This window comes from Capra hircus, chromosome 25 (assembly GCF_001704415.2).
Source record: "Capra hircus breed San Clemente chromosome 25, ASM170441v1, whole genome shotgun sequence".
Taxonomy (NCBI): Eukaryota; Metazoa; Chordata; class Mammalia; order Artiodactyla; family Bovidae; genus Capra; species Capra hircus.
Window position 1 is genome coordinate 33,967,930 of NC_030832.1, and position 26,356 is coordinate 33,994,285.

Sequence of the window (26,356 nt, forward strand, 5' to 3'; positions counted from 1 at the left end):
CCCTCACCCTGTCATCACTGCCACCCAGAGCTCAAAGGCCTTAGGCACGTGGAACACTCCTTCACGCACTGGTCTTAAATCTCCTTTTAAAGGCCAGCCTCTTACTCACCACCTTTATACTCACGCATACAAACGCATCTTGTCCTACCACTGTTGAGTCGCACTAGATTCTGTACCTACTGCTCTTTTATCATTTGTATCCGTGGTTGCAGGTGAGTAACTGCTGCTGCTGCTGCTCAGTCGCTTCGGTCATGTCCAACTCTGTGCAGCCCCAGAGACGGCAGCCCACCAGGCTCCCCCATCCCTGGGATTCTCCAGGCAAGAACACTGGAGTGGGTTGCCATTTCCTTCTCCAATGCATGAAAGTGAAAAGTGAAAGTGAAGTCACTCAGTCGTGTCCGACTCTTTGCAACCCCATGGGCTGAAGCCTACCAGGCTCCTCTGTCCATGGGATTTTCCAGGCAAGAGTACTGGAGTGGGTTGCCATTGCCTGCTCCTTTATCAGGAGGCACATGCTTCCTCCAGCTGGAACTTTTCCCTCCTTTACCTGACTGGTGGGCCCTGGTCATTTTTCATGCCCCAGCTCAGAGGTTGGGCCCTGGGCGACCCATCTTTGACTGTTTGAACCATCTTCCCTTCTTCCTCAGAGCTCCATTTTCCCCTATGTGTGGCCCCTCCATGGTTTGAAACCACTGGAATATGCCTACAGTGGCAGAAATGGGTTGGCACTCTCCATCCCCCACCAGTGTTGGGACAAAGGAGGCCTGACAAAAGAGAGGACTTAAATAAGATTTAGAGTGTTATAATACCCAAAATGCTTAGGATCCAATTTAAAAAAAAATCACTCAACATCCTAAGAACTAGGAAAAATCTCAACTTGAAAGAGAAAAAGCAGTCATACAAAAAATAAAGAAGAGCCGAACAGACATCTTAGAACTGAAAAATACCATAGCAAAAAGAAAAGACCAAAATTCCATGGATGGCACCACGGCAGAATTGGCAGAGGAAACCACCGGTGAACTTAGAAGAATGGAAATTACCCAGTCTGAGCCAGGAGAGAAGCTAGAGTGATAAAGCTGAGCATAGCCTCAGGGACTTGGGGACAACCTTAGGTCAGCATGGCCCCAGGAGGGAAAGAGAAGAAGGATGGGGCTGAGAAATATTTAGAGACAAAATAGCTGAAAAGTTCCTAAACCTGCAGATTCAAGAAGCTGAGTGAATGGCAAACTGGATGAACCCAAAGAAAGCCTCGCCGGCCTTGTGTGGGTTTAAAAGGTCAACGAGGTGGACACTCTAGCCAGAGGGGAGTGTGTTCCAGCTGGTCTTTTGAGCAGTGCTCTCAGCAGGCTGCCTTGGGGAGGCCCTTTCCCCTGAGTTTATCGCTCAGGACCTGGAGGATTAGCTGTTAGGCAAGAGCAGGCTTGGTTTCCCTGAGGATTCTCTCTCTCATTTTGAAGAACCTTGGCGGAGGTTTGTGACCCTGAGCAGACCCTACTCCCGCTGCAGCTCCTGGAGGAGCTCCTTGGAGGCAACAGTGCCTGGTTGCCTGGGTGATGTGCACACTAAAGGGGCGGCATACACTGCTCGCTGGCTTCTTTCCTTCCTTCCTGTTGCTGCATTCATGCCAACTCACTGTGATGTCACCGCCAGCTCAGTCGATCAGTTACTGACGAGAAGTTACGTACAGTGACGGCAAAGCTGCGAATCCTTTCCAGAGGACGATCTGAGACATCAGGTATTGTCGACAGTTGGATGGAGAAAGAGCCCTTCTGTTTTTGCCACGTTTGTCCCTGCAGAAGCTGACTTAGCTCTCGCCACACCCTTGGCCCCGAGTGGCCAGCGATTTGTTCACCCTGCTCTGCAGGGTGTCGGGCTGCCCCGGGGACTGCCACTCAGTTGCCTCCAACTCTGTGCGACCCCAGACTGTAGCCCTCCAGGCTTGTCTGTCCATGGGATTCTCCAGGCAAGAATACTGGAGTGGGTTGCCATTTCCTACTCCAAGGGATCTTCCCGACCCAGGGATCGAGCCCACATCTCTTACATCTCCTGCATTGACAGGTGGGTTCTTTACCACTAACACCACCTGGGAAGCCCTGGCGTTGCTGCCTTTGACCTTCAGCATCAGTGGGAACTGGCTAATTGGTGCAGTTCAAAAGGAGGAATAGCACCTGTCTATTTATGCCCATTTCCATATGTACACTGTCTATATGATAAAAGTGAAAAAACTTAGGTACAGTTCAGTTCAATTCAGTCGCTCAGTCATGTCCAACTCTTTGCAACCCCATGAATCACAGCACGCCAGGCCTCCCTGTCCATCACCTACTCCCGGAATTCAGTCAGACTCGTGTCCATCAAGTCAGTGATGCCATCCAACCATCTCATCCTCTGTCATCCCCTTCTTCTCCTGCCCCCAATCCCTCCCAGCATCAGAGTCTTTTCCAATGAGTCAACTCTTCACATGAGGTGGCCAAAGTACTGGAGTTTCAGCTTTAGCATCATTCCTTCCAAAGAAATCCCAGAGTTGATCTCCTTTAGAATGGACTGGTTGGATCTCCTTGCAGTCCAAGGACTCTCAAGAGTCTTCTCCAACACCACAGTTCAAAAGCATCAATTCTTCAGCGCTCAGCCTTCTTCACAGTCCAACTCTCACATCCATACATGACCACAGGAAAAACCATAGCCTTGACTAGACAGACCTTGGTTGGCAAAGTAATGTCTCTGCTTTTGAATATGCTATCTAGGTTGCTCATAACTTTTCTTCCAAGGAGTAAGTGTCTTTTAATTTCATGGCTGCAGTCACCATCTGCAGTGATTTTGGAGCCCCCCAAAATAAAGTCTGACACTGTTTCCACTGTTTCCCCATCTATTTGCCATGAAGTGATGGGACCGGATGCCATGATCTTCGTTTTCTGAATGTTGAGCTTTAAGCCAACTTTTTCACTCTCCTCTTTCACTTTCATCAAGAGGCTTTTTAGCTCCTCTTCACTTTCTGCGTAAGGATGGTATCATCTGCATATCTGAGGTTATTGATATTTCTCCCGGCAATCTTGATTCCAGCTTGTGCTTCTTCCAGCCCAGCGTTTCTCATGATGTACTCTGCATAGAAGTTAAATAAGCAGGGTGACAATATACAGCCTTGACGTACTCCTTTTCCTATATGGAACCAGTCTGTTGTTCCATGTCCAGTTCTAACTGTTGCCTCCTGGCCTGCATACAGATTTCTCAAGAGGCAGGTCAGATGGTCTGGTACAGACCTAATAAATAGTATATATATATATATATATATATACACACACTATATATAACATAAAGATTGAATCAGACCTGCTCTGTTTGGGGTGGAGGAGACTCACTTGGCTAGTCTTGATGAACCCCATTTTTTTCTGTGTCTAATTTTTACATGTAAGAACATGAAAGCCTCCTTCCTGCCAGTAAGGGATTTGCCTAGCTGGCGATAGGCCTGTGGCAAGAGCCTGGTCTGGTTAAAAACTTCCTCTATATGCTCACAGCCTTTTATTTCCTTCTGTTGCTGACAGGTGTTGCTTTTGGCCCTGTGAGCTCTGTCCTGTTTGGTTTTCCTGCTTCCCACTAAGTGCAAAAGAATGACTGACGGAAAGGTGGATCGCACAGGGCTCCCAGACTCTCCCTCGGGGGCCTGTGGGGACCTCAGACTGTCTCACGGTCAGCCCCTCACACTTGAAATGGAAAACACCCACCAGGCAGGGTGGTCAAATTTCTTCCATCTGAATATTTCACACGCAGAGTAGAGTGATTTTATGCAGCAAGGTCTTGATTCCCTGACCTTGCCAAGGTGCCTCGGGGCATCATTGCTGGCACCCAGACGTGCTCTGAGAGACTCCACATCTGTGCCCCTGAGCGCAGCTTGAGGTGTTTCGCAGTATCAGTGTGAGATCTGCATTCCTTTTGACTCTGTGTGTGTCTTTGCAAAGCTGGGGGTTTTTTTGTAAGTTGTTGGGATCCAACTACTCCTAAATGGAACTCTTCGGTATGTCTCTTGGCCTAGGGATACCATATACTCAGATGCCAAGGGCTTCACAAGCCGAGAAAGTCAGGGGACCTCAGTCCTGGAGGATTGCTGCATGGGCCTGCTCCCAGCCCCTGAGTTCTTTGCAGTCTGTAGGCTTCATGTCGGCTGTCCATCTCAGAGCTGTGGGGACCCCAGGTCTGAGTGCTGCGGTTGACTCGCGTGTGCAGCGAGAAGCCATCTAGTTTTGTGGGTGTCAGTCCCCCCTTGGTAAAGTACGGGGGCCGGGCAGCCTGAGTCAGCAAGGCGGTGGGACAGGAAGCTGGCAGTCTTTGCGGGGGGCTCTCCTGGGTCAGCACGTCGGCCCTGGCGGGACCCCAGGCGGGCTCCGAAACCATGAGGACAGGCCCCTCCACAGCAGAAGCCTCGTGGGTGCACCAGTTGCCACTGCCGGAGCGAGTAGAGAGACGTGACTAACCCTGAGTAAACATTCAGTGTGTTTATAAGTCAGTTCTTTAAACAGTGCTTTCTGGTACTCGAGTTAAGATTGTCTTTTCACATCAGATATCGGAAAGGGTGAGCTGAGGTGATCTCAGGAACTCAGCCCCTGAGACCAGCCCCTCAGATTAGTGACCAAGCTGAGAAGCAGGCTGGAGGGCCGCTCTGGAGGGCCCGTTCCCGGCCCTCAGCTGACCCGGGCCGCCCCCCACCCCCCCACCCCCCCGACCGTGGTTCCCTGAAGGCAGTGACAGCGAATGGAAGTCACGTGTGAAGTAATCTCGCAGTGCCCTCCTCACGGAGCTGTGACTCAGGCATTTCTGACTGCGCCTGGAGCCGTGGTTGCGCTGAGAGCCCGCCTCTGGGTAGGAGCAGCGATTGCCAAAGGGCAGTGACGTTGCGGAGCCAGCCCGGCCTTGGTGGCAAGAGCAGAAGTGCACCGCGGGAGTGTCTGGGCCTCTGTTGACTCATCTGTACATACCTGCCAGGTTTCAGTGGTGGAAGGACCAGTCGAGCACCTTTTGAGGGGACTAACTAGGTTGGTGTGGTGGGGGGCCCCGAGAACACCATCGGGAACTAAGCCAATCAGTGTGTGGGGGGGTGGGTTCCCCCAGGACCGCTCTCTGCCTCAGTGACGCAGCAGGACTCACAGAACTTGGCAAAGCTGCGTTCCTCCCAGTCATAGGTGATTAGGGCCGAGGGAGACAGCAGAGGGAGGCGCGAAAGGACAGTCCAGCAGGAGCCGGGCTCTCCTCCGGGGCAGCCACACCACATGCTCCACCGGCAGCCACGTGTGGCCACACGTCTTAAGTGCTGCTGGCCGGCAAGGCCCCCTCGAGCCTTGGCGTCCAGGGTTCTTACTGAGAATCAGTCTCGAAGGCCTGGGGCGCCCCCGTGTCTGAGCTCACCTCTTGAGTCTCCAGCACCTGGGAGGTCCCAGCAGAAGATGTGACTCAGAGCCTCAGGTGTTCCTCTAAGCCGCAGCATTAGCATAAACTGTCTGGGTGACCCAAGGTCTCGGGTATGCGGGTATGTGGAGACATTCTTATCAGGCGGCACATTCCAAGGGCTCAGAGGTTTCCGTGGAGCTGTCCAAGGGCCAGTCCCTGAAGACCTGTGGAGCGTGGTGGGTTCGGGGCATCCCGGGCCTGCCGGGGAAAGGGAAGCTGCGCCCCGCTGTGTCCTTGTGGGGCTGAAGCAGGCTGGCGTGTGGAACCCGTGGCTCCTTCTCAGGTCACCGGAGGCCCGGTCCTGGTTCCAGCCTGTGCCCAGGTGCGCCCGGGGCTGAGCAGGCACCACGCGGGCTGTGTGCTTGCTCAGTTCTGGTCCCGGGGCTCTGCCTGTTGCTGCAGCCCTTGGGGTGTACAGCCCAGACCGAAGCCTTCAGGGGGCTCCCCAGCAGGCCCCAGGCGGCCCCTGCTGACATCTATCCTTTCTCTGGACAGATTCCTGATGAACATGGGAGACTCCAACATGGATACCGGCACCACCCTGCCTGAGACGGTGGCTGAAGAAGTGTCCCTTTTCAGCACGACGGACATGATCCTGTTTTCTCTCATCGTGGGCGTCATGACATACTGGTTCCTCTTCAGGAAGAAAAAAGAAGAAGTCCCCGAGTTCACCAAGATTCAGACCACGTAAGTGACAACGCTCAGGGCCCCCCCGAGCACGTCTTTGCCGTCCTCCCAGCAGTGCTCAGGCAGGAACGAGCCAGCTGAGAGGGGCAGGGCCCCGCGCAGCGTCTTGAGTTTTGCCTGACTGGTGGGCTCTGCTTCTGGTCTAGCTTCATAAGCGCTTCTGTTACGCTGCCCCTCACACTGGTCAAGACCCTTTGACGCCTGACTCACATTCAGGCGTCGCAGGAACCAGTCAGAGCAGAAGCCACTGTGCGCCAACAGGTAGCCTGATGCTCTGGCACACCAGGGCCTCAGCACAAGGCTCCCAGTTAACGTCTCACTCCAGGCCCCTGACCGGGCCTTTCGCAAACACTCGGGCTTACCGAGGCACCGTCCTCAGGGCCAGGGCGCAAGGTTACCGGTCCTTTTGGGATCCCCTTGAATCCTTTTCATTGTTGACAAGGACAGAGTTGCAGTTTGATGCTACCTTAACATGCCTTATCACCTAACGGCTGCTCATTTCTCTTTTTATTTTATTTTAAAAATTTATTTATTTTAATTGGAGGATAATTTCCTTTCTCTTTTTAAATGAAAAGAGGAGCCTGGAGCTTAGAGATTGGTTGCGGTCAGGGGTTGGCGACAAAGTAAGAGAAAAGCTATTTGTTCCTCCTCTACCGTCAGTGCTCAGACTGAATGCTCCTTTGACCAAGCAGTTCTCCAGCTCTCTGGACCCCAGCTGGGTGTGACACTGTCTCCTGAAGTTAGCATCAGCTCCCCCAGGTTACGGGCTCAGCCCCACAGGCCTGCCCCCTGCCCCCCTCAGACAGCCATCAACAAGTCCGGGTGCCAGCAACTACCTGGGTCAGAGGTTCCCATAACCCCGTGCTCGGGTTTGATTAATTTGCTAGAGGGGTTCACAGAACTCAGGAAAACATCTTTCTTGCTAGATCACCTGCTTAGTGTGATTTATTTATTTATTTTTATTTTTTTTTAGTGTGATTTAGTAAGAATAAAAGAAATAGCCAGATGGAAGAGAGGCATAGGGCAAGGTGTGGGGAAGGGGCCCGGGGCTCCCCTGCCCCTCTGGGCTGCCACCTGCCCGATCCCTCTGTGTCGTCAGCAGCTCCAGGACTGTCCAAACCCCACCCTTTTGGGTTTTTGTGGAGGTTTCGTTGTGCGTGCATATTGATTAAATCATTAACCGTTGGGCATTAATGCAGCCTCCAGGCCCGCTCCCCTCCCCGGAGGTCACTCACCCCAAATGCAGGGACCCCGCCCTCACGGGGCTCTTGTGGGTGACGTCTGTGACATCTACTAGCTCCAGTCCTGCCACTTGGCAGCTGCTTAGGTGTTTGTGTCCCAAAGTGTTTCATACCGAGCACTGCGCTGGACGCTGCAGGTATGGAAGGATGGCCTTTATGTTAAAGAAGCCAACAAGTCAGGACTTGGAAAGGTACTTTAAAAAATGGTTTCTGAAACACTTTCAGCTCAGCAGAGTGGGTGGCCTCATCGCTCATGATGGAGGGAGAGGTGAGCAGTTGGGAGACACAGGCTCTGGGGTCTCTACTGAGGCATCCCCTCTTGGAGAGGTCAGAAGAGTGTGCTGCAGGAAGGGGGCCACATTCCAAGACTTCAGGGGCTTAGCCAGCAGAAGGTCAGAGCGGGGCAGGGAGGCTGGCAGGCGAGCGGAGGCCAGCCTGTACCCCTGGAACTGGACAGGTACATTCGTGGTGTGGCAAAGTATTCTTGGTGAAAAGGTATGGCACTCAAGATAAGAGGACCAGTACCCCGGTCCCAGTTTAAAGGGGCCTTGCGTCTGCTCATCTGTAAGATGCAGGCATGTCCCCACCCCTGCCCCCGAGGGAGGCTGTGCCATGAGAGAGCCTGGAGCCGCCGTTCTCGCGTTACCAGGGTCCCTGGGCTGGCTAGATGGGCTTGCAACAGAAGTCCTAGGCTTTACAGAGTCACAGATTCAAATGGTTTTCCTTTGCCAGAGTGCTGGGACTCTGTCTCCCTCTTCATAATCCTCAAATTTTCACCCTACATGTTTCAGTCCCCTCTCGTCCCTCATGGTTTCACGCGGAATACCTTGTGGCCAGGGTCCTGCAGGTACGCCGTAAGAGAAGCTGTCATAGAGCAGTGGTTAGGGTCTGGGCCCTGACCCCACCCCACCCTGTATTTGTCTTGTGACATTTGCCCTCACTTAATCTTTTGAAGTTCGTGTCTTCAATTATAAATCGGAGATAACAGTAGAACTGACCTCATAGGGCTGTAAAAATTTAACCAACACACTCCGTCATAGAGCTCTTTGCCCAGCTCCTGGTGCTTGACGAGCCCTCATCATTAATACCATCTCCAGTCTTACAGGAACCTTCCAGAACACCATCATTACCCTGTTTGGCAGAGAAGGAAGCTGAGGTGTTAGCAATTGAGTGTGCCCGAGGTCACCTAACTTAGAAGCAGAGCTGTTTTTTTTTTTTTTTTTTTGAACCCAGATCTACAGACTCCACAGCCCTCAGTTTTCCCCGCTTTGCCAGGCTGCCTTCTGTCTCTTAAGACATGGGTAATATCCCAGTTTAAAGGTGAGAGAGCTGAGACTCAGAGAGGCCGCCTTGCTGATGCGCCCGAGCCACGAAGCTGGCTCCCGCTGCAAATCCCTCCATGCTGCCCCTGCTCTCTCGTGCTTCTGGTGAGCACAGGTGGTTCCAGCCACAGCTCGGCGCCTCCCTCACCGCCAGGCCCTCGGAGAGCCAGCGGTGTGGGGACTGTCCGCAGCCCACGGCTGGATCCGGAGTCCTCACTGATTCCCAGTGGCTTCCAGTTGGTCTTTTAAGGCCTTTTCAGGCCTTCACCACCTGGGATAGTGAGTCCAGACCTTTGGGCATGGATGTTTTCTAAAAACCAAGCCAGTGGGAGCGGCTGTGTCTGATAGCAAGCACAGGATACATGTCCGCAACCCCCTGACCCTGGACTTTGGGGTGCAGGCTATCCCCAAGGAGCCCCCATGTCCACAGGTGAATCTCCGAGGTGTGCTGGCCTCGGGGGGGCCCTCACCACAAGGCTGGATTGGGCTTCAGAACCTCAGGAGCCCAGGGAGGGCTTCGAGAAAAGGTCAGTTCTAGAAGGCCTCCGTGGTATTTTTCATAAGCTCTTTATTGAAATGCATAACATTCAGACACAAAAGTACACAGATCTTAAGCACATGGTTTGATCATTTTTCACAAAAGGGACATAATCAGGTAAGAAACTACCCCCACCAGTCTCACCACCCCCAGGTCGCCCACTCTCCCGACTTCTCGTGACAAGTGTCATCTGTGTCCTGGGATGTGTCGCGTTTGGCCGTTTTTCCTGAGGTTTCTCCACGTCACGTGTAGTGATAGTTCTCTCGTTATTATCGTTACATGGCGTTCAGTTGTGGAAGTAAACCATGATTTATTCACTCCCGTCATGAAGGCCCCTTAGATTGCTTCCAGCCTCGGGCATTGTTACCAGCGGTTCTGCAGGGAACGCCTGTACAAGTGGACGTGGTTCCCATGTGGACGTAGCTCTGTTGGGTGTGTAGTGGACGTGGAGGTGGCGTCAGAGGGAAGGCTCACGTGTGCCTCTGTTAGATGCGGCCAGTTTCCCAGCCTGCAAGCACCAGCTTCCAGCCCTGCCCCCGGCATGCAGGGGTTCAGTTGCTGCCCATCCTCACCAACACTTACGTTTATCAATTAAAACATTTTAGGCTTTCTAGGGAATTCCCTGGTGGTCCAGTTTTTAGGACCTGTTGCTTTCACTATCAGCGCCTGGGTTTGATCCCTGGTCAGCGAACGAAGGGGTTTCTGGCTTGGATTGTGAAGCATCTGCCTGCAATGCAAGAGACCTAGGTTTGATCCCTGGGTCAGGAAGGTCCCCTGGAGAAGGAAATGGCAACCTACTGCAGTATCCTTGCCTGGAGAATCCCGTGGACAGAGGAGCCTGGCGGGCTACAGTCCATGGGGTCACAAAGAGTCAGACACAACTTAGCAACCAAACCACCACCGCCACCACAGTGAACTAAGACTCCACAAGCTGCATAGTATGGGCAAAAAACAATTTTTAAATTAAAAATAAAACAAAATTTTAGCCATTGTAATGAGCATGTGGTGGCACCAGTTTTAATCACATTTCAGCGGTTTTTCACGTTTACTGGCCACTGAGGTATCTTTTGTGAAGGTCATTCAAGACTTTGGCCGTTTTTTTCTTGCCAGGTTACTGACCTTCTTCATTTGTCACGGTTCTTCATGCATGCTAAATCTGAGTCCTTTGTTAGATATCTGCATATTGTCAGTATCTTTTTGTAGCTTGCCTTTTAACTCTCTTAATAGTATCTATCTTTTTGTGATCAGAAGTTCTTAAACTGGTCCAATTTGTGAACTTTTGGTTGGCCTTCACATTTATGGTTAATGCTCTGGAGTCCAGTTTAAGAAACCTTATCTTATGGTCATGGAGCTTATCTTTTGTATTTTCCTCTGAAAGCTTCATTCTTGTAGTTTTTATCTTAGATCTGCCATTCAGCTAAAATTGATTGGCTATCGGCCAATTGTCAGGGCCCTTTGAGATTCATTTTTTCCTTTACGGATACGCACGTATTCAGTTCAGCACCATTTATTACAATGAAAAAGGTCATTGTTTTCTCGCTGCACTAAAATGTCATCACTGTGGATATAAATCGGGACCAGAGAGATGGGGTTGACTTCTAGACTCCTTGTTCCGTTGACCTGTTTTCTGTCCTCTCCCCAGTACCACACTGTTCTGTTTTCTGTGATTTTATAGTGACTGCTGACTTGGCATCTGGTAGTCCAAGTCCTTCAGCTTTGTTCTTTTAAGATTCTGGTGGCTTTTGGGGGTCCTTGGCATTTCCAAATAACTTTTTTTTTTTAACTTGGCCAAAGCTCAGCTTGTGGGATCTTAGTTCTCCAATTGGAGATCAGACCCGGACCCCAGCTATGAAAAGCACAGGGTCCTAGCCACTGGACTTGCAGGGGCTCACCTCCATGTAACTTTCAGAGTCAGTCTGTCAATGTCTGCCAGAACAAATGGAAAAAAACCTGCTGGGATTGGATGGAATCTCTCAATTAATTGGCATCTTCCAGTATTGAGCCTTGAGCCTTGTAATCCCGGAACATGGTTTTATCCCCGTGGGGAGGTGTTTTGAACAGTTTGCTGCTGTTGCTGCTGCTAAGTTGCTTCAGTCGTGTCCAACTCTGTGCGACCCCATAGACGGCAGCCTACCAGGCTCCTCTGTCCCTGGGATTCTCCAGGCAGGAATACTGGACTGGGTTGCCATTTCCTTCTCCATTTCCTTTGTTCTTTGAACAGTTTACAATAGCAATTAAAGACTTGTCATAGAGAGCAGTTATAAGCAGTGCATCCTCACAGTAGTAATCCCTCTTTCATCTCCACTCCCTCTCACTCCTCCCTCTTCGCTCAGCTTGTACCGCTGGGCAGAGCGAGTGGGGCCAGGGCAACTCCCAATGGGGAGGACCCCAGGGTGGGGTCTGGAGCTCAGGGGGCCCCTCTGTGCCCGAATGCACTTTGCTTGCACATATAGTACAGCCCCCTTCCTATTGGATGGGAATTTGTTTCTTTCCTCTTCCCATGGTGCAGAGATAATGCCCTGTTCCCGTCCTGTCCTTTGTCTGGGTCTCCAGCCCAGCCCAGGGCCTGTCAGAGTGAAGATACTCAGAGAAAGGCTGTTGACTTAGTAAATGCTAAAATCTGCACGTGTGTCTGCCTCTCAAGCACACTGGCTCACAGGCTAGGTGTGGCTTACGTTACTTTTTTTTTTTTAATTTACAACATTGAAAGCCTTAGCAGTTTCACTTAAAACTCATTTCTATATAGCCTTTTTTGAAAAAGGAAAAAAAAAGCATCCCAGAGGACCTGGCCACGCTGTGAGCCCACCATGACCGTGGCCAGCAGGGGCTGGGGCTGAGCAGGGCCGCCCGTGTCGAGGGGGTCCGCACGGCAGCCTGCACCCCGAGCCAGCCCTGGCCGTGCTTCCCCTCAGCTCTGCTCACAGCCCTGGGAAGCCCTCAGCCCTGCAGCCTGCTCCTCTTGTGGCGCCTAAGAGTGCTCTCAGGAGAAACAAAGCTGCTTCTTACAGAACGTTGTAAGCAAACACCGAAGCCTGGGGGGCACTCATGCCCCCCGTCACCGTTTTAGCTCACCGCTCTGGGCCATTCCCCACTCTTGCCAGATTATCTTAAAGCTGGCGTATGATTTCATCATTAGTCCTGTAACTCATATGAATTATGAATAAAGAAATCACATGCTTTCATTGGAAATATCTCCTATGAAACTATACGGAAACCTGAACTAGGAGAATATTCCAGTTCTCTCACATTTGAGGTCCCCTTTCTAATCCCAGCACACCGCCTCCCCCCACTCCTTCAGGCCCACAGTACGTGTCGGTAGCGTTGGATACTCGGCCGACGTTGTTCATGGTTCCTTGAGTGACCGAGCCATTTTAAAAAACTTTTTTTGTTTTAAAGATTCAGGATCTAAAGCCATACATCACAATTGATTACTCAATCTTCTCAGCCTCTCTTTTGGAGGGGTCAGGTCTACATGCAGTAAAATTCTCCTTTTAAAAAAAAAAATATATATTTCATTCATTTTATTTGGTTGCATTGAGTCTTAGTTACAGCATGTGGGATCTCATTCCCTGACCAGGGATTGAACCCAGGCCCCCTCTATTGGGAGCACAGAGTCTTAGCCACTGGACCACCTGGGAAATCCCCCAAATTCTCCTTTTTAAAAAAAATGACTTTGAACTGGAGGATAATTGTTCTGCAGTATCATGCCGGTTTCTGCCATGCACATTCCCCCTTTTGAAGTGCACAGTTTGATGAGTCCTGACAGGTGTGTGCAGTTGTGTAACCAGGGCTGTGGTCAAGATAACCAAGGACATTCCGCACCGCAGAAAGCACCCCCCACAGGTCCCGTCACAGTTGGCACTCCCCAGCCCCTACCCCTGGCAGCGGTTGATCTTACTTCTGTCCCTGCACTTCTGCCTTTTCTGGAAAGTCATGCTAATTGGGACTGTGGCCTCTTGTGCCTGGTTGCCTCCCCATCACACAATGACAGATCTCTCTCAGTCTGAAGGCTTCCTTCCACCCCTGTGACTCCCTCACAGCATTTTTTGTCAAAGAAACCAGATCATTTGTTTCCCCAGGTTTCCCACGGTCTAGATTTTACTGACTGCATCCCACTGGGGGTTGCTTCTGAAAAGCCACAAAGAAGCTCCTTTTCCTCCGTGACCTTTGTTTGACGGCTTGCTCTCTGCAGAAAGGCCAGGAAGACCAGGAGTCGAGGCCACCAACACCATCTCTAACCATTCCCTGTCTCCTGATTGCTGTCCTGCGTGCTGGCTCTTTGCATACCCAGCTCAGGGCCACCCTTCCGAGACAGGAGTCCTTGGCTCTGACAATGGAAACGCAAACGGGTTTTACAAAGAGCCAAGCATGAGGAAAGGCTGTGGAGAGTGGACCGTGCCTGAAGCCGCCTGCATCCGTGGTGGACACGGCAAGGACTTGGGCTCAGGACATTCACGCCACCCCTGTACTCCGAGTCGGGGGTTTTCTGCTGCCACCTGACCACGAGGGACTGCTCCTGTCCCTTGTTGGGATTGGGGAGATTTTGCCATTCTAGCCAGTGCCCCAAAGCTCAGACGTGACCTGTCTGGGAAAGTGATGCAGGGCCGAGTGTCAGTGGCCCTTCTGACCTCACTGGGCGTCCTCCGGGCTCTTGGAGCCGATGGCTCCATCTCTGGGGGCCAGGGGCCAGGGCATAGGGACACAGGGCATCCTCAGGGCCTCACGTGTAGGTGGGACGCATGACGGTGGTACAGCGGACAAGGCTCAGACGGCGCCACTGGGGGGATGTCAGGAGGGAGGTACCCCCGAGGCTGAGTAGGAAGCTGGGAGAGGGCCGCGTGTGCTGGCGCCAGGACCAGAACAGGGCCTGCTCTGGGGAAGGTGCATCCTGGCAGGGCCTGGGTGTAAGTCACCAAGGGAGTCGGGGGTCATGAAGGGAGCCAGATAGGAGAGCTGAGGCTGGGGAGGGACCCGCAGGGCCTTGGGGTTTTTGTCTGACCCTCGTGGGGAGCCGAGGGGAGGGCTGGTGCTAGGGCAGCCTCGAGAGCCACGGTTTGCTTCTGGTCCCGGGACACAGATTGGAGGATGGTCATCAGGAGGCGTCCTGCTGACCAGGGCCCATGGCATCCACCAGGGGAATATCACTCCCCCCAAGGCTCAGAGTACCCTCAGTGACAGGGAGGAATCCCTGGAAAGGACAGTGAAGTGTTCATGGGGACTGCTGTGTCCGGTGTCCCGACCGACGAGGCGACCAGGGAGATGCAGCCTTGCTCTGCTGGGGGTGGGGTGGGGAGCAGACCCTCAGCCTGCCCTGGTGGGGAGTGGGAGGGTGCCTCTGGGCTTTCCTGGGCCTGAAGTTACTGCCTCAGCCCCAAGCTTCACTCCCCTCCAAAGTCAAATGGGGCAGAATCCTTTCCGCCTTCCCGGTGGGGGTGGGCAGGGCAATTACCTGAAACAGAAAAGGAAGTGGACAGGAGCACTCTGTAAGCAGGGGTCCTCCCCTTTCTTGCCTCTGACCCCTGGCCTCCCATCCCACACTGCTGCATGCTCCCACCTGCCTCACCACTTTCCGCCCGCGGCAGTTCCCACTCTGGGCGGTGAAGAAAGCTGCTGTTTCCTGTTCAAGCTCCAGGGAGCCACTTTGTTTTCACCCCCGGCAGCTTTTCCCAGCCACGATCTCTCTGCCACGAGGCTCCGGTGGGTCTGCCCCCTTCCACCACCTGCTCTGCCACCATCGGTGTCACCCAGCTCTTGGCCCTTCTCCCAGCCTGCCGTCCTGGGGCCTGGAGTACTTGTTGCTACCCACAAGGCTCTGAAAGGGAGCCACTCGAAAGCAGCTGCCCCACGTGTTGCCGGGAGCAAGGGAAAGTCTCAGAAGAAGTCAGTTCTGCTTTGCTGAAAATTAAGTTTCACAAACTGGCCTAGGACTGGAAACAGAATGAATCACGCCAGCCCTTGTGGTTTGTCTCAGTCCAAGTGACTCAGTGTTCTTGTCTACCCTCCCTCAGGCCGATCCAGTCCCCCCCAACACCCCCGCTGTAGTTGACCTCAGAAACCAGAGGCACTTCTGCTCCCAGTTTGGGGGTGGGGAGCCTAATTGGAACCGTTTGTACTCTGGAGCCATGTGGTTTCAGCTCCACGCCTGGGCCAGCCGCGGCCTCTCCTGATGGCCGTTTACTTGGGTGCCTTCAAAGGGGGGCTCCCCACGTGGAACCATGTCAGCCTACCCTGCTGGGCATCCCCCGCACTGCAGTGAGGGGCCAAGATGCGCCTCTACCCCAGGCGACTGGACGCAGTGTCGTAGGCTCTGTCGCCCACAGTTCTTTTGTAGGGAGGGAGATGGGAGCCAGATCTAATTTAACAGGATCCCAGGGCGGCCGGCAGCAGGCTCCTTTATGGGGATGCAGCCCTGCCATAGCAACCTGCCCCACCACCTCCCAGGGTCCAGAAGAGCTTTGTTCAGCCTGCACAGCTTCATTTTATTTTTTCCTTAAAGTGGAAAAGGGGGAGGCTGTGGGGAGAAAGGGCTCTGCTATAAACAGTTACCAAGGAGACCCCAGCCACAGCTGGGGAGGTTGCCTCCTTCCCTCGGTCCATACAGGAGGAGGAGGGGTGTGTGCCAAACGCAGGGGCTCATGGGAGGCTCCAGCCGGGAGTCCCGGTTCCTCCCCACTGGGCCCGCCAGATGCAGCCGCTCTCCCAGGCTCCGGGGTCAGGCAGCCAGGGGCTCGGCGGGGCTCCTGAGAGGACAGAGCGTCCGGGAGGATGTACGGCGTCCACGGGCCGGGCTGCCCGCCTCCAGCGCTGGCAGAGAATGGACGGAGCCCGACCTGCTAGCTGCTGTTCCCCCACACGCGTCCAGGGGCGCAGCATTCTGCCTGGCCCTCACGGTCCAGAGCAGCTGGGCATGAGAAGCCATGGGGTGCACCTACTCAGCTCACCAGGACGAGCCCATCCCGAGGTCAGTTCCAGACAGCATCCGGGAGACGGTGTGGATGCCCGTAGGCACCCCCACTGGGGTGTGGAGGGAACTTGCTCCTGGGCAGGGACGTCTGGAGGCATGAGGAGGGCACGGTCTTGAGGGCAGCCCCTGGGGGCTCGCCAGGGCACAGCCACCCTGGCGCTTGTGGTCCTGGTTTGCAGGCTGCATGTCTCTGCTTCTGAAGAAAGGGGTTTAGACCAGAAACCAGGAGGGCCGCAGTCACCCTGCCCACCCCTCGCCCTGTGAAAGATCGGGTTCCGAGTGCAAATCCCAGTGTGGAGTGGTCAGGAGTGGGGAAGCCAGGCGAGGGCACCCAGGGGTGGCCCTACTCAGGGCCTGGCAGCCGGGCATCAGCAGTGGGAGCGTGAGGAGCCTGCCCTGTGTCGGGCAGTGACTGGAGGCACAGACAGAGTCTCCCCCTCCTCCTCGGGTTTCCCGTCCCCCTCGTGGCTCTGTGGGTATGATCTTTCCCCGGAGGCTGAAGCTAAGGACAGTGCTGGGCTTCAGAAGTGCACGCCTTTCTCAGGAGTACCCTGTTCCTGGGGGTGGGGGGCCTTAGCACTTTGTGCCTTCCCTCTGACACCCCCAGCCAGACCTGCGTAGAGGGCCCCCTCTCCCCTTCCTGCCAGCCTGGAACACCCCCTCCATGCAGTTGGATAGGGAGCCCCCCCATCCCTGGCCCTCCTCCCCAGAGTTCATCCCCTCCGGCTGCCTGGGCCTCATCCAGGAGCCCCTCAGCTGCCGCAGCTTTCCCTCGCAGGAGCCGTTTCCTCCCTGAGACTAGAGCCTAGTCTCTGGGCACAGTGCCTGCTCCTTCTGGAGCCTGTGGCCTGCGGACGCCCCATCAATTTGGTCTTCTCACACCTCACCCTGCTGAAATCACAGAGCCACCCAAATACTTTCCCCTTCCCTTTTTATGCCTAAGAGTTAGATGAGTTCCCAGTGTGGAGCACCCCACCAGGGCGGATGCAGAGTTTTCAATCAAGGAGTCCGAGGCCTGGAGAGGCCTGACTTACCCGGTTGGGGTCCCATTTAGTAGAAGAAGCAGGCTTTGACCCTGAACCTCTCTACTCCTGAGGTGTGGCCCCTCCTCTTCCTCCTTGATTTTCCGAGCCTGGTGACAGGCCCTTGGAAGGTAGGGGCTGCCTCGTGTAGTCTCATGCCTGCCCCTCCTTGGCTGGCCTGCATCACCTGGAGGTGGAGGACGGGCAGCTGGGTGCTCAGTGGGTGGTGGGCGTGCCCCAGTCCCTGTCTTCAGTGAGGACTCAAGTGCACTTGGCTGAAGCTTGTATGGAAGCCTCTGTCCTTTGAAAGAGGAGAGCTTTTCCACTGATGTCAGACCCTCAGGTGGGTGGGGGAGCCTCCAAAGGCCTCTGAGGCCACCTCAGCCAACCTCCTGCTGGGCGAGAACTCAGGACCGACCATCCCAGCAGCTGATAAGGCTTCCTGTGCCAAGTGTGATCATGCTCATGCTGATGACAAAGAGATACACAGGCAGCTCCCCCCGTTGTGACATCCAGCCCTCAGGTTGAGCAAGAACACTCTGAAGGAGGTGTTTGGACGGAGGCGTGAAGACACATTGAAGATGGTAACAGACAGCCTCATGTCAGTGGCAGGGAAGGTGCTCTGGAGAGGAGTTTAGGCCTCGTGTTTTGGGGATAAGCAGGAGTCCGTGGGTTAAAGGAAGGGCACTCTAGGCCAAGGCGGCAGTGGGTCCAAGGGCAGGGAGGAACTAGGAGATGCCCAGCTGGTCATTGTGGCCAGTCATCTAGACGGTGGAGGAGGGTGGATTCTGAATCAGAGGGCCCCATTTCTTAAGAATGGCTTCTCTGGTGTGGGTCTCTCCTAGGGTATGTCTTCAGCCATCCTGATGTCCAGACACAAGGCGGTGGAGTTGACAGGATCCTAGGGGCCGTCATGGAGGGGTGGCCTCGGGAGGGGCTGGCAGTCAAGGCCAGGGCAGATCCTGAAGGGGTCTGTGCACCTCTGGCCTGTGGGTCACAGGAGCCATGGAAGGTTTTAGAGTGCAGCAGTGGCCTGGTCGGAATCTTATGTGGGAGACTCCTGGTTGCCTTGAGAGGTGGAAATTGGAGGTGAGACAAAGCCATGGGGACCGTGGGCTGGTAAGGGCCCAGGGAGTGAACTTGACCTTTCATTCTCATGCTCTCCTGTACCCAGCGGGTCAGCCCTGGTCCCGCGAGGTGTTGGATTTGGGTTTACCAGGTCCGGGAGCCTGGGTCCTGCCTCTTCCAGCCCCGGCACCAGACTGGAGGCGGCTAATGGCGTGGGCACCACGGTGTCTCCTGTGCCCGTGCCCATCACACACTTTTATTTTTCAGGACCTCCTCTGTCAAAGACAGAAGCTTTGTGGAGAAGATGAAGAAGACGGTGAGTTCTCTCTCTGTGCTCGGCCCTTGTGGGTGGGCGGGGATGGCCAGCAGAAGGCCAGCTTTGCTGGACGGGAGGAGAGAGGGCGCGTAGGAGCAGACTCCGCTCCCGTGTGTGTACATTCCAGTCTAACCAGAGCCTTGAGGCTGCTCTGCCGTTGCCGGGACAGTTTACTCTGCTTGTTGACTGTTTACTTCTTGAACAAACCAAACTGTAGGAACAGACCCTCCCTCTGTCTCAGATGCCGCCCGTCTCCTTCCTCCCAGACCAGGCTGTGTCCACGAGCAGATGTCCACCTCACATGGCTGTGGTCCTAGCACAGCTACGGTTCTCTCTCTTTGTTTTTGTTTATTTAAGTATCAAATGTTATGACATGGTACTTCATTCATGTGGTTAAATCCAAAACACAAACTATTCAGGTGGAAAGCTCCTCTCCTGTCCCTGTCACCCATCACCGTTCTTAGAACTTCTTTCTGTGCGTGTAATGAAAAAAATAAACTTTTTTTTTTTTTACTGTGTAGACACAAAAAGTGGCATATTACACACACTGCTATAGACCTTTTTTTTCCTCACTTAATAATAATGTCTTGGAGATTGCCTCAGAGCAATTCAGAGATACCTCCCTCATTCTTTATTATAATTGCATGATGATTCCACTCGTGGCCACAAGTACTATAATTTGCTTTAACACTGCCTTGTTGATGGGCATTTGGAATATTGCTTATCTTTAGCCCTTCTTTTGTGGCTTCCCTTGTGCTTCCCTTGTGGCTCAGCTGGTAAAGGATGCGCATGCAGTGCGGGAGACCTGGGTTCAGTCCCCGGGTTAGGAAGATCCCCTGGAGAAGGGAAAGGCTACCCTCTCCAGTATTCTGGCCTGGAGAATTCCATGAACGGTATAGTCCATGGGGTCACCAAGAGTCGGACACGACAGAATGACTTTCGTTTAGCTCTTTCAGAGAGAGCCACTGTGACCACGTAGATCAGTTTGCATATTTGCAAATACAGTACAGTCCCAAATGTGGAATTGTTGAATCAAAAGATACATGTGTTTGTGATAGAAGCTGCCAAATTGCACTCCACCCCACAGGGTTCACACCAGGGCAGTCACTAGCAGGGTGTGAGAAAACCTATTCCCGCACAGCTTTGCCAACAGTCTACTATCAGAGTTTGGGGTTTTGCCCATTTTCTAGGTTAAAAAAAAGATTTAATCTCTGTAGTTCTAATTTGCATTTTTTTCTATGAATGAATTAAAGCAAATTCTCATGTTATGGGATGGCTTTTCTTTTTTCCTTTTTAATAGATTCTCGGTTCAGCTCTTTTGCCCGCTTTTCTGTTGGGATTGATCTTTCTCAAGAAATTCCTTAAAATTATTAGGGAAGTTAACCCCTTGTCTGTGATATGACTTAAAATATTTTCCCCAGTTGATAGTTTGTGTGTTACTCAGCTTATTGTGTGTGTGTTTTGCCATGTAAAAATTCCATAGTCCGTTTTACTTTTCTTTCTTTGACTACTAGACTTCGAGTCATCATGTAAAAGGCTTCCCCACTCTAAAGAGATAAAGCAATTCTTCCATGTTTTCTCTTGTATCTTTATGATTTCTGTTTTCATATTTAAAATTCAGTCTGTTGGGAATTTATCCTGGTGTAAGATGTAAGGTTTGGGTCCAACACGTTTTTACTCAGCTGTCTATATTCCATGTAATAAAGTCCATCTTTTCCCCATTAGTTTGGTCATAAATGTAATTCTCACTGGTTTTTGAGTCTATTTCTACATTTTCCTATTCTGATACTTTGATCCAGCTGTCTGTGTATAAACAATATCATACTGTTTAATTATTATAACTTGTTTTAATATCTGTAGCACTAAGCACTTCCTCCCTCTCCCCATCACTCTTGTTTTTCACTTTTCCTAGCTTTTACTTCATGTGTATTCACTTATTTCGGATTACAGTTTTACTGGGATTTAATTCATATCTCATATAGTTCTCCAATTTAAAGCTTACACACCAGTGATTTTTTAGTGTATTCTCAGTTGCACAAGCCATCACCGCAACCAATCTTAGAACATTTGCATCTTACCCAAAAGAAACGGTTTATTCTTAGCCGCCACTCCCCCCCCCACCCCGAGCCCCTGGCGGCTCCGCGTCTGCGCGTCTCTGCAGAGCTGCCTGTGCCAGACGTCCCGTGCGTGGGAGCGCACAGCGCCTGGCCTCTGGCGGCCTCGCCCCGAGCATCGTGTCTGCAGGGTTTGTCCGTGCTGTAGTAAGTGCGAGCACTTCTTCCGTTTCTGCTGCCAGATGATGTTCCAGCAACGGGTTCTTACTTACTTTTCTACAAGATTTTTAGGATCATGTTGATGAAAAAAAAGAGCTGTAGCAGTTTTTATCAGGATCGTGTTATTTCTGTACTGTGGATGGAGGACCAGCACCCTGCACGTTGAGCCTCTCTGAGCAGAATCGGAGGGTCTTTCCACTCGGCTGGGCCCTTTGTCACTCAGTTTTTGTTATTGTTGTTGTTTAGTCGCTAAGTCATACCTGACTCTTCTGCGACCCCATGGACTGCGACCCACCAGGCTGTCTGTCCATGGGATTTCCCAGGCAGGAATACTGGGGTGGGTAGACATTCCCTTCTCCGGGGATCCTCCTGACCCAGGGATCACACCGGAGCCTCTTGCAGCTTCTGCCTTGGCAGGCAGAGTCTTTCCCACTGAGCCACCTGGGAAGCCCCTTGTCACTCAGTGGCTTCTTACATGGTTCTTGTTTGGCTTATTTCTAGGTTCTTTATGTATTTTGATGCTACCATAACTATTGTTTTATATCATGTTGACTTTCCTTTCCTTGATATCATAAGCATCATTTAAAAATACCTTTTGAAATGATTTGTAAGAAAATTCAGGAAATGAACGAGGTATGAGAACACTGCACAGCAGTTGTGACCCCTGCGTTTTACTTTCGTCACCTGCAGCTGTCAGTCAGGGCTTGAGCCAGACCAGAGACCCCTCTAGGCAGTTTGGGCGCTGGAAGGCCTGCTGCTGAGATCTGCAGAAAGGGGCCCACCGGAAGGTGGCCTGTGCCTTGCTTCCACATTCCGGGTCCTGCAGAGCGCATCCGGTTGGCTGGACCAGTCTGCTGCGTCCCTGAGTGCAGGGAGTCTGGGGGACGGAGTGGGGGCTTTTCCAGAGCTGCTGCGGAGGGCGCTGTGGGAGGAGGGCAGTCAGAGCCTGTGGGCCAGTCTAGATGGGGTACCTCCCCCCACTGTCTAGGTTTTTATAAAGCATTTGTGATTACTTCTGCAAACATCCAGGAAAACTCACCCATATTTCCCACTTAGAGACTCCGGGTATATTTCATGCTGTTCTTTTTCCTTTCTACCTGAATGTGTATAAACTGTGCACACACACGTCGGGTGGATATGTAACAACTGGATTATGCTAAAACTGCACACACACACGTCAGGTGGATATGTAACAACTGGATTATGCTAAAACTGTGCACACACATACACACGTCGGGTGGATATGTAACAACTGGATTATGCTAAAACTGTGCGCACACACACGTCGGGTGGATATGTAACAACTGGATTATGCTGAAACTGTGCACACACACACGTCAGGTGGATATGTAACAACTGGATTATGCTATATGTAGTCTTTGGTCACTTCACCTTTTTTTGTTGTTTTTTACTGAACGTTCTTTCTGCTGTTTTCAAGTGTCATTTAAAGATCTGTCCACGGTGTGACTTTGAGCAGCTGTGTGTGTTGGAGTACCTTGGTGGCTTCGGCTCGAGCTGGCTGGGTGGCCTCTGACCCCACCCGCTGCAGTGGCTGTGGCAGTGAGATGCTGGCCCAAGGGTGGCTTAGAAAGGACCTGAAGGAGGAAAGAAAGAGGGTGCCCTTAGGGACCCGCCTACCCCTGTGGTCACCTTGAGTCTCCGGTGAAGCCTATGGCTCTTGGCCTCTCACTGACCCCATGTGTCTGGCCATCTCTAGGGCAGGAACATCATCGTGTTCTATGGCTCCCAGACGGGGACTGCTGAGGAGTTTGCCAACCGCCTGTCCAAGGACGCCCACCGCTATGGGATGCGGGGTATGGCAGCTGACCCCGAGGAGTATGATCTGGTGAGTGCCCGCCGCGCCCCAGCCCCTTCCTCCCGCGCAGTGCAGTCCAGAGTGTTAAGGCAGGCACATCGGGATCGTGGAGACAGGAGGGCAGAGTTAGGCAAAGGGACAGGCAGGATTGGGCACCTCTTGTCATTTGTCCCAGCAGCCAGGCAGCCTCCAGACATAAAGAACCCCTGGCCCAGGTGTGTCTAGGTACGCTGCCTGCGGCTCTCCATGCTGCAGGCTCCACAAGCACTGGGCAGGTGCCCACAGAAGGGACCTGGGCACCTCGTGGATTGGGTGTGGCTTAAAAGATGACAGGGTCTCAGCAGGTCAGGAGAGGAACCGTCTCTCATGTTCCCTCAATCCCCATCTCCTGGACTGCAGTGTCAGGGGAGCCGGACTCAGGAGCCGGGGGTGTGTCTGGACTCTAACCCCGCTTGCCCGACTGCCTAGGGGACCTGGCCCAGCCCCTCACTGGGGGCCTCATCTACAGGGAGGGGATGAGGGTGTTGGACCAGCCATCTCTGGGAACCCTGCAGCTCAGCTTTGCTCGGAGGCTGTAAACTCGTGTGTCTGGGCTTGGGGAGGGCCCAGGAGAGCCCAGGGATTGAGGGGAAAGCCCCCATTTGGGGCTACAGGATCCCCCCTCCCCCATCTCCTCCTTCAGCCGTCCTCAGCACGTGGCTCCTTCGGGCCCACACAGTGCTGTCTGTAGGACTCAGCCCCCACCTCCTGGCCTCAGGCACACCCAGCCTGTCTCTGAGGCTGTGGGGGCCAACTCACCCTGCTCACGCTCCTCCCAGCACTGGCTCCTTCACCGGTCATAGCTCTCCAGAGTGCAGGAAACGTCCAGCAGTCTGCTCACTGAGATGGCCAGGCTGGCAGCGCCAGGGGACACGGTGGGCAGAGAAGGGCTCAGAGTGGTCCTTAGGCCCCAGGAGAGGCAGGGCTGACAGAGCAGCTAGTCCTGGGAAGACGCCCCAGGAAGCACCTTCCTGCTTCTCCCTGCAGGCTCATTGCCAGTCATCACGTGAGCTCCAACGTGATGAATGAACTTCCTGAGAAGCCTTGTCTTCTGAGTGCCAGCTGTTTCCCACCTGTGCCCCTCCTTCACCCAAACCAAACCAGCCCCCGCCTACTCCACACACACGCCCTCTTCGGTCTTGGGGATGGCACCACTATCCCTCTGTCTTAGGACCTGGGTTTTGAGTTGGCAGACAGTTGGTTAGGAATTACATGAGCTCAGGCCCCCCGGGACTCTGTAGGGTGCTGAGGTGCCCCAGAGGTGGCAGCGTGTCCCACGTGCGCACTCCTGGGCTGGAACCCCGCTGCTGCTGTCCACACCCAGGCCCTCACCATGCTCTTCTGTGCCTGCTGTCCGTTCGCTCTTGAGAAGCACTCCGTTCCCCTGAGCCCAGGACTCGCCTGTCTGCACTTGGGGGCCGGCTCAGTCATGGTCACTTGGCCTGGCCCTGCCTTTGTCCCCCCAGGCCGACCTGAGCAGCCTACCAGAGATTGAGAAAGCCCTGGCCGTGTTCTGTATGGCTACCTACGGTGAGGGGGACCCCACCGACAACGCCCAGGACTTCTACGACTGGCTCCAGGAGACGGATGTGGACCTCTCTGGGGTCAAGTACGCGGTGAGTCACCCCTGTGGGCTCGTGCGACCTCCAGAAGCTCGTGTCCAAGAGGACATCTCTAGTTCTCACCTTGATCTGCAGAGCGTGGGCCTGCTAGGGAGCTTGTAGGCGGGAATCCCAGGAAGGGCTCACGTGGTGACCCTCTCTTCTGCCCAGCCTGGCACTAAGAGCCCCCTTCCCGTGTCCCAGCCCCACCGTGCCCAGGGGCATTAGCTTCTAGAGACAAAAGGCAAGAAAGGAGGAGTCGGCTGACCAAGATTCGGCTGGGCAAGGGATCGGGTGGGGTGAACACCCTGCAGCTGCCAGGGTCCAGGCCAAGGTGGCCACGGAGGAGCCTGAGCTGTGGGTCCATGAAACAAAGCTGCTCCGGGACCTCCCCGCACAAGGTGTCTGGCCGGACCCCCTGACCCTGGCCCCTCATCCACACAGGTGTTTGCCCTTGGGAACAAGACCTACGAGCACTTCAACGCCATGGGCAAGTACGTGGACAAGCGGCTGGAACAGCTCGGGGCCCAGCGAATCTTTGATCTGGGGCTGGGCGACGACGACGGGAAGTGAGTCCCCCACCCTGAGCCCCACCCTCCACCCCCACCCAGGCTGTCGAGTGTCAGGAGCCACAGATTCAGGCTGGCCGGGGCCCAGGAGGGCAGGGCAGAGCCATAGTGTCCGCGCACCCCTGTGACCTGCCGCACCATGGGGAGGGAAGGCCAGCCCCCCGTCACCAGGCCCTCCTTCTTTGCTTGTCCACACCCTTCCAGCTCACCCAGCTGACAGGGCTTCCCGTGGTTACCACAGACCCTCTGGACGCTTCCTGCTGCCCTGGGTTACATCACTGGGTGGGCTGGTGTGAAATGAACCTTCGAACTTGCGGGGGAGCCAGGGGACAGAGGGTCAAGGCCTGGCCTGGCAGCCCCATCAGGCCCCGGGCTCATCCCCTCCGGTCCACAGCCTGGAGGAGGACTTCATCACGTGGCGAGAACAGTTCTGGCCGGCCGTGTGCGAGCACTTTGGGGTGGAAGCCACCGGAGAGGAGTCCAGGTGAGTGTGTGCAGCTGGTGCCGTGGGTGGGGAACTGGCCCGGTGGGCGCAGTGGGGCTGGGGGAAGCTCAGTCAGGGTGTGGAAAGGGCCCAGGCCCAGGCACTTGGGCTTTGCCCACACGTGAGGGTCAGAGTGGGCTTCCAGGCCTCCTCGGGCCTGCTGGCCCAGCTGCCCCACCTCTCCTACCTGCCCCGCACTCACACATCTCCTTCCTTGTGGGTCATGCCTGGCCCCGCGTCCCCCAGGCGTGCCCCCTGGTCTCACAGCCTCACTCCCTCCTGGGGACCCTCCCCCAGCCTCCTGGCCCTCCCAGCCCTCAGCCTCACTCTGGGTCTCCCCGCTCCAGCATTCGCCAGTACGAACTCATGGTCCACACGGACATGGACATGGCCAAGGTGTACACGGGCGAGATGGGCCGCCTGAAGAGCTATGAGAACCAGAAACCGTGAGTCGAGAGCGTGGCTGGGGCCCAGACGGCTGGCCGCCCCGTGTGTCTCCACGGGGCCTTTCCTCCCAGGCCCCATCCCGTGGCCTTCCTCGTTCCCTCCATCGGGAAGGGGCCTGGCTGGGGCCACCCACATGCCCATTTCCGCCCCAGAGGAGGGCACGAGGCCCGGAGCAGAGAGACGGGAGGCTGCTCCGAGCCCAGGGCCCTGGGGACCCCTCCCCTCTTGGTGGTCCTTTGGTCCAGAGCGTGGCCTCGGGGAGACTGGCACTTGCTCAGTTTGTACTTCATTTGCCCGTTAAATATCCGGGGGTGGGGGATGCCCACCACTTCCTGGACCAGGATGTAGCGAGTTCAGCTCTGAGTCTAGGCTGAACCTTGACCAAAGGGCTCGCTTCCTTCAAATCTGCCTCCATATTTGGACCTTTTTTTCCAAAGTGTTCCTCTCTGGGGCCCCTCACTTGCACCTGGCCCCACCCAGACACCTCCTTGAGCTGCCCAGGAAGGTCCTCCTTGACCCTCCAGCAGCCCCACTCT

The 26,356-nt window shown here is 54.1% G+C and overlaps 1 protein-coding gene across 1 annotated transcript in view; it reads left to right on the top strand.

Moving 5' to 3' along the window:
- LOC102181832 (NADPH--cytochrome P450 reductase) overlaps positions 5,442-26,356 on the top strand; it is a gene marked incomplete in the record, with an annotated part of 1,163,480 nt that continues 1,142,565 nt past the window's right edge. Inside the window, 8 exon segments of the mRNA XM_018040400.1 lie at positions 5,442-5,755; positions 5,929-6,120; positions 18,543-18,591; positions 22,582-22,710; positions 24,186-24,335; positions 24,765-24,889; positions 25,284-25,373; positions 25,721-25,819. Of these exon segments, the coding sequence (XP_017895889.1) occupies positions 5,936-6,120; positions 18,543-18,591; positions 22,582-22,710; positions 24,186-24,335; positions 24,765-24,889; positions 25,284-25,373; positions 25,721-25,819 (827 nt within the window).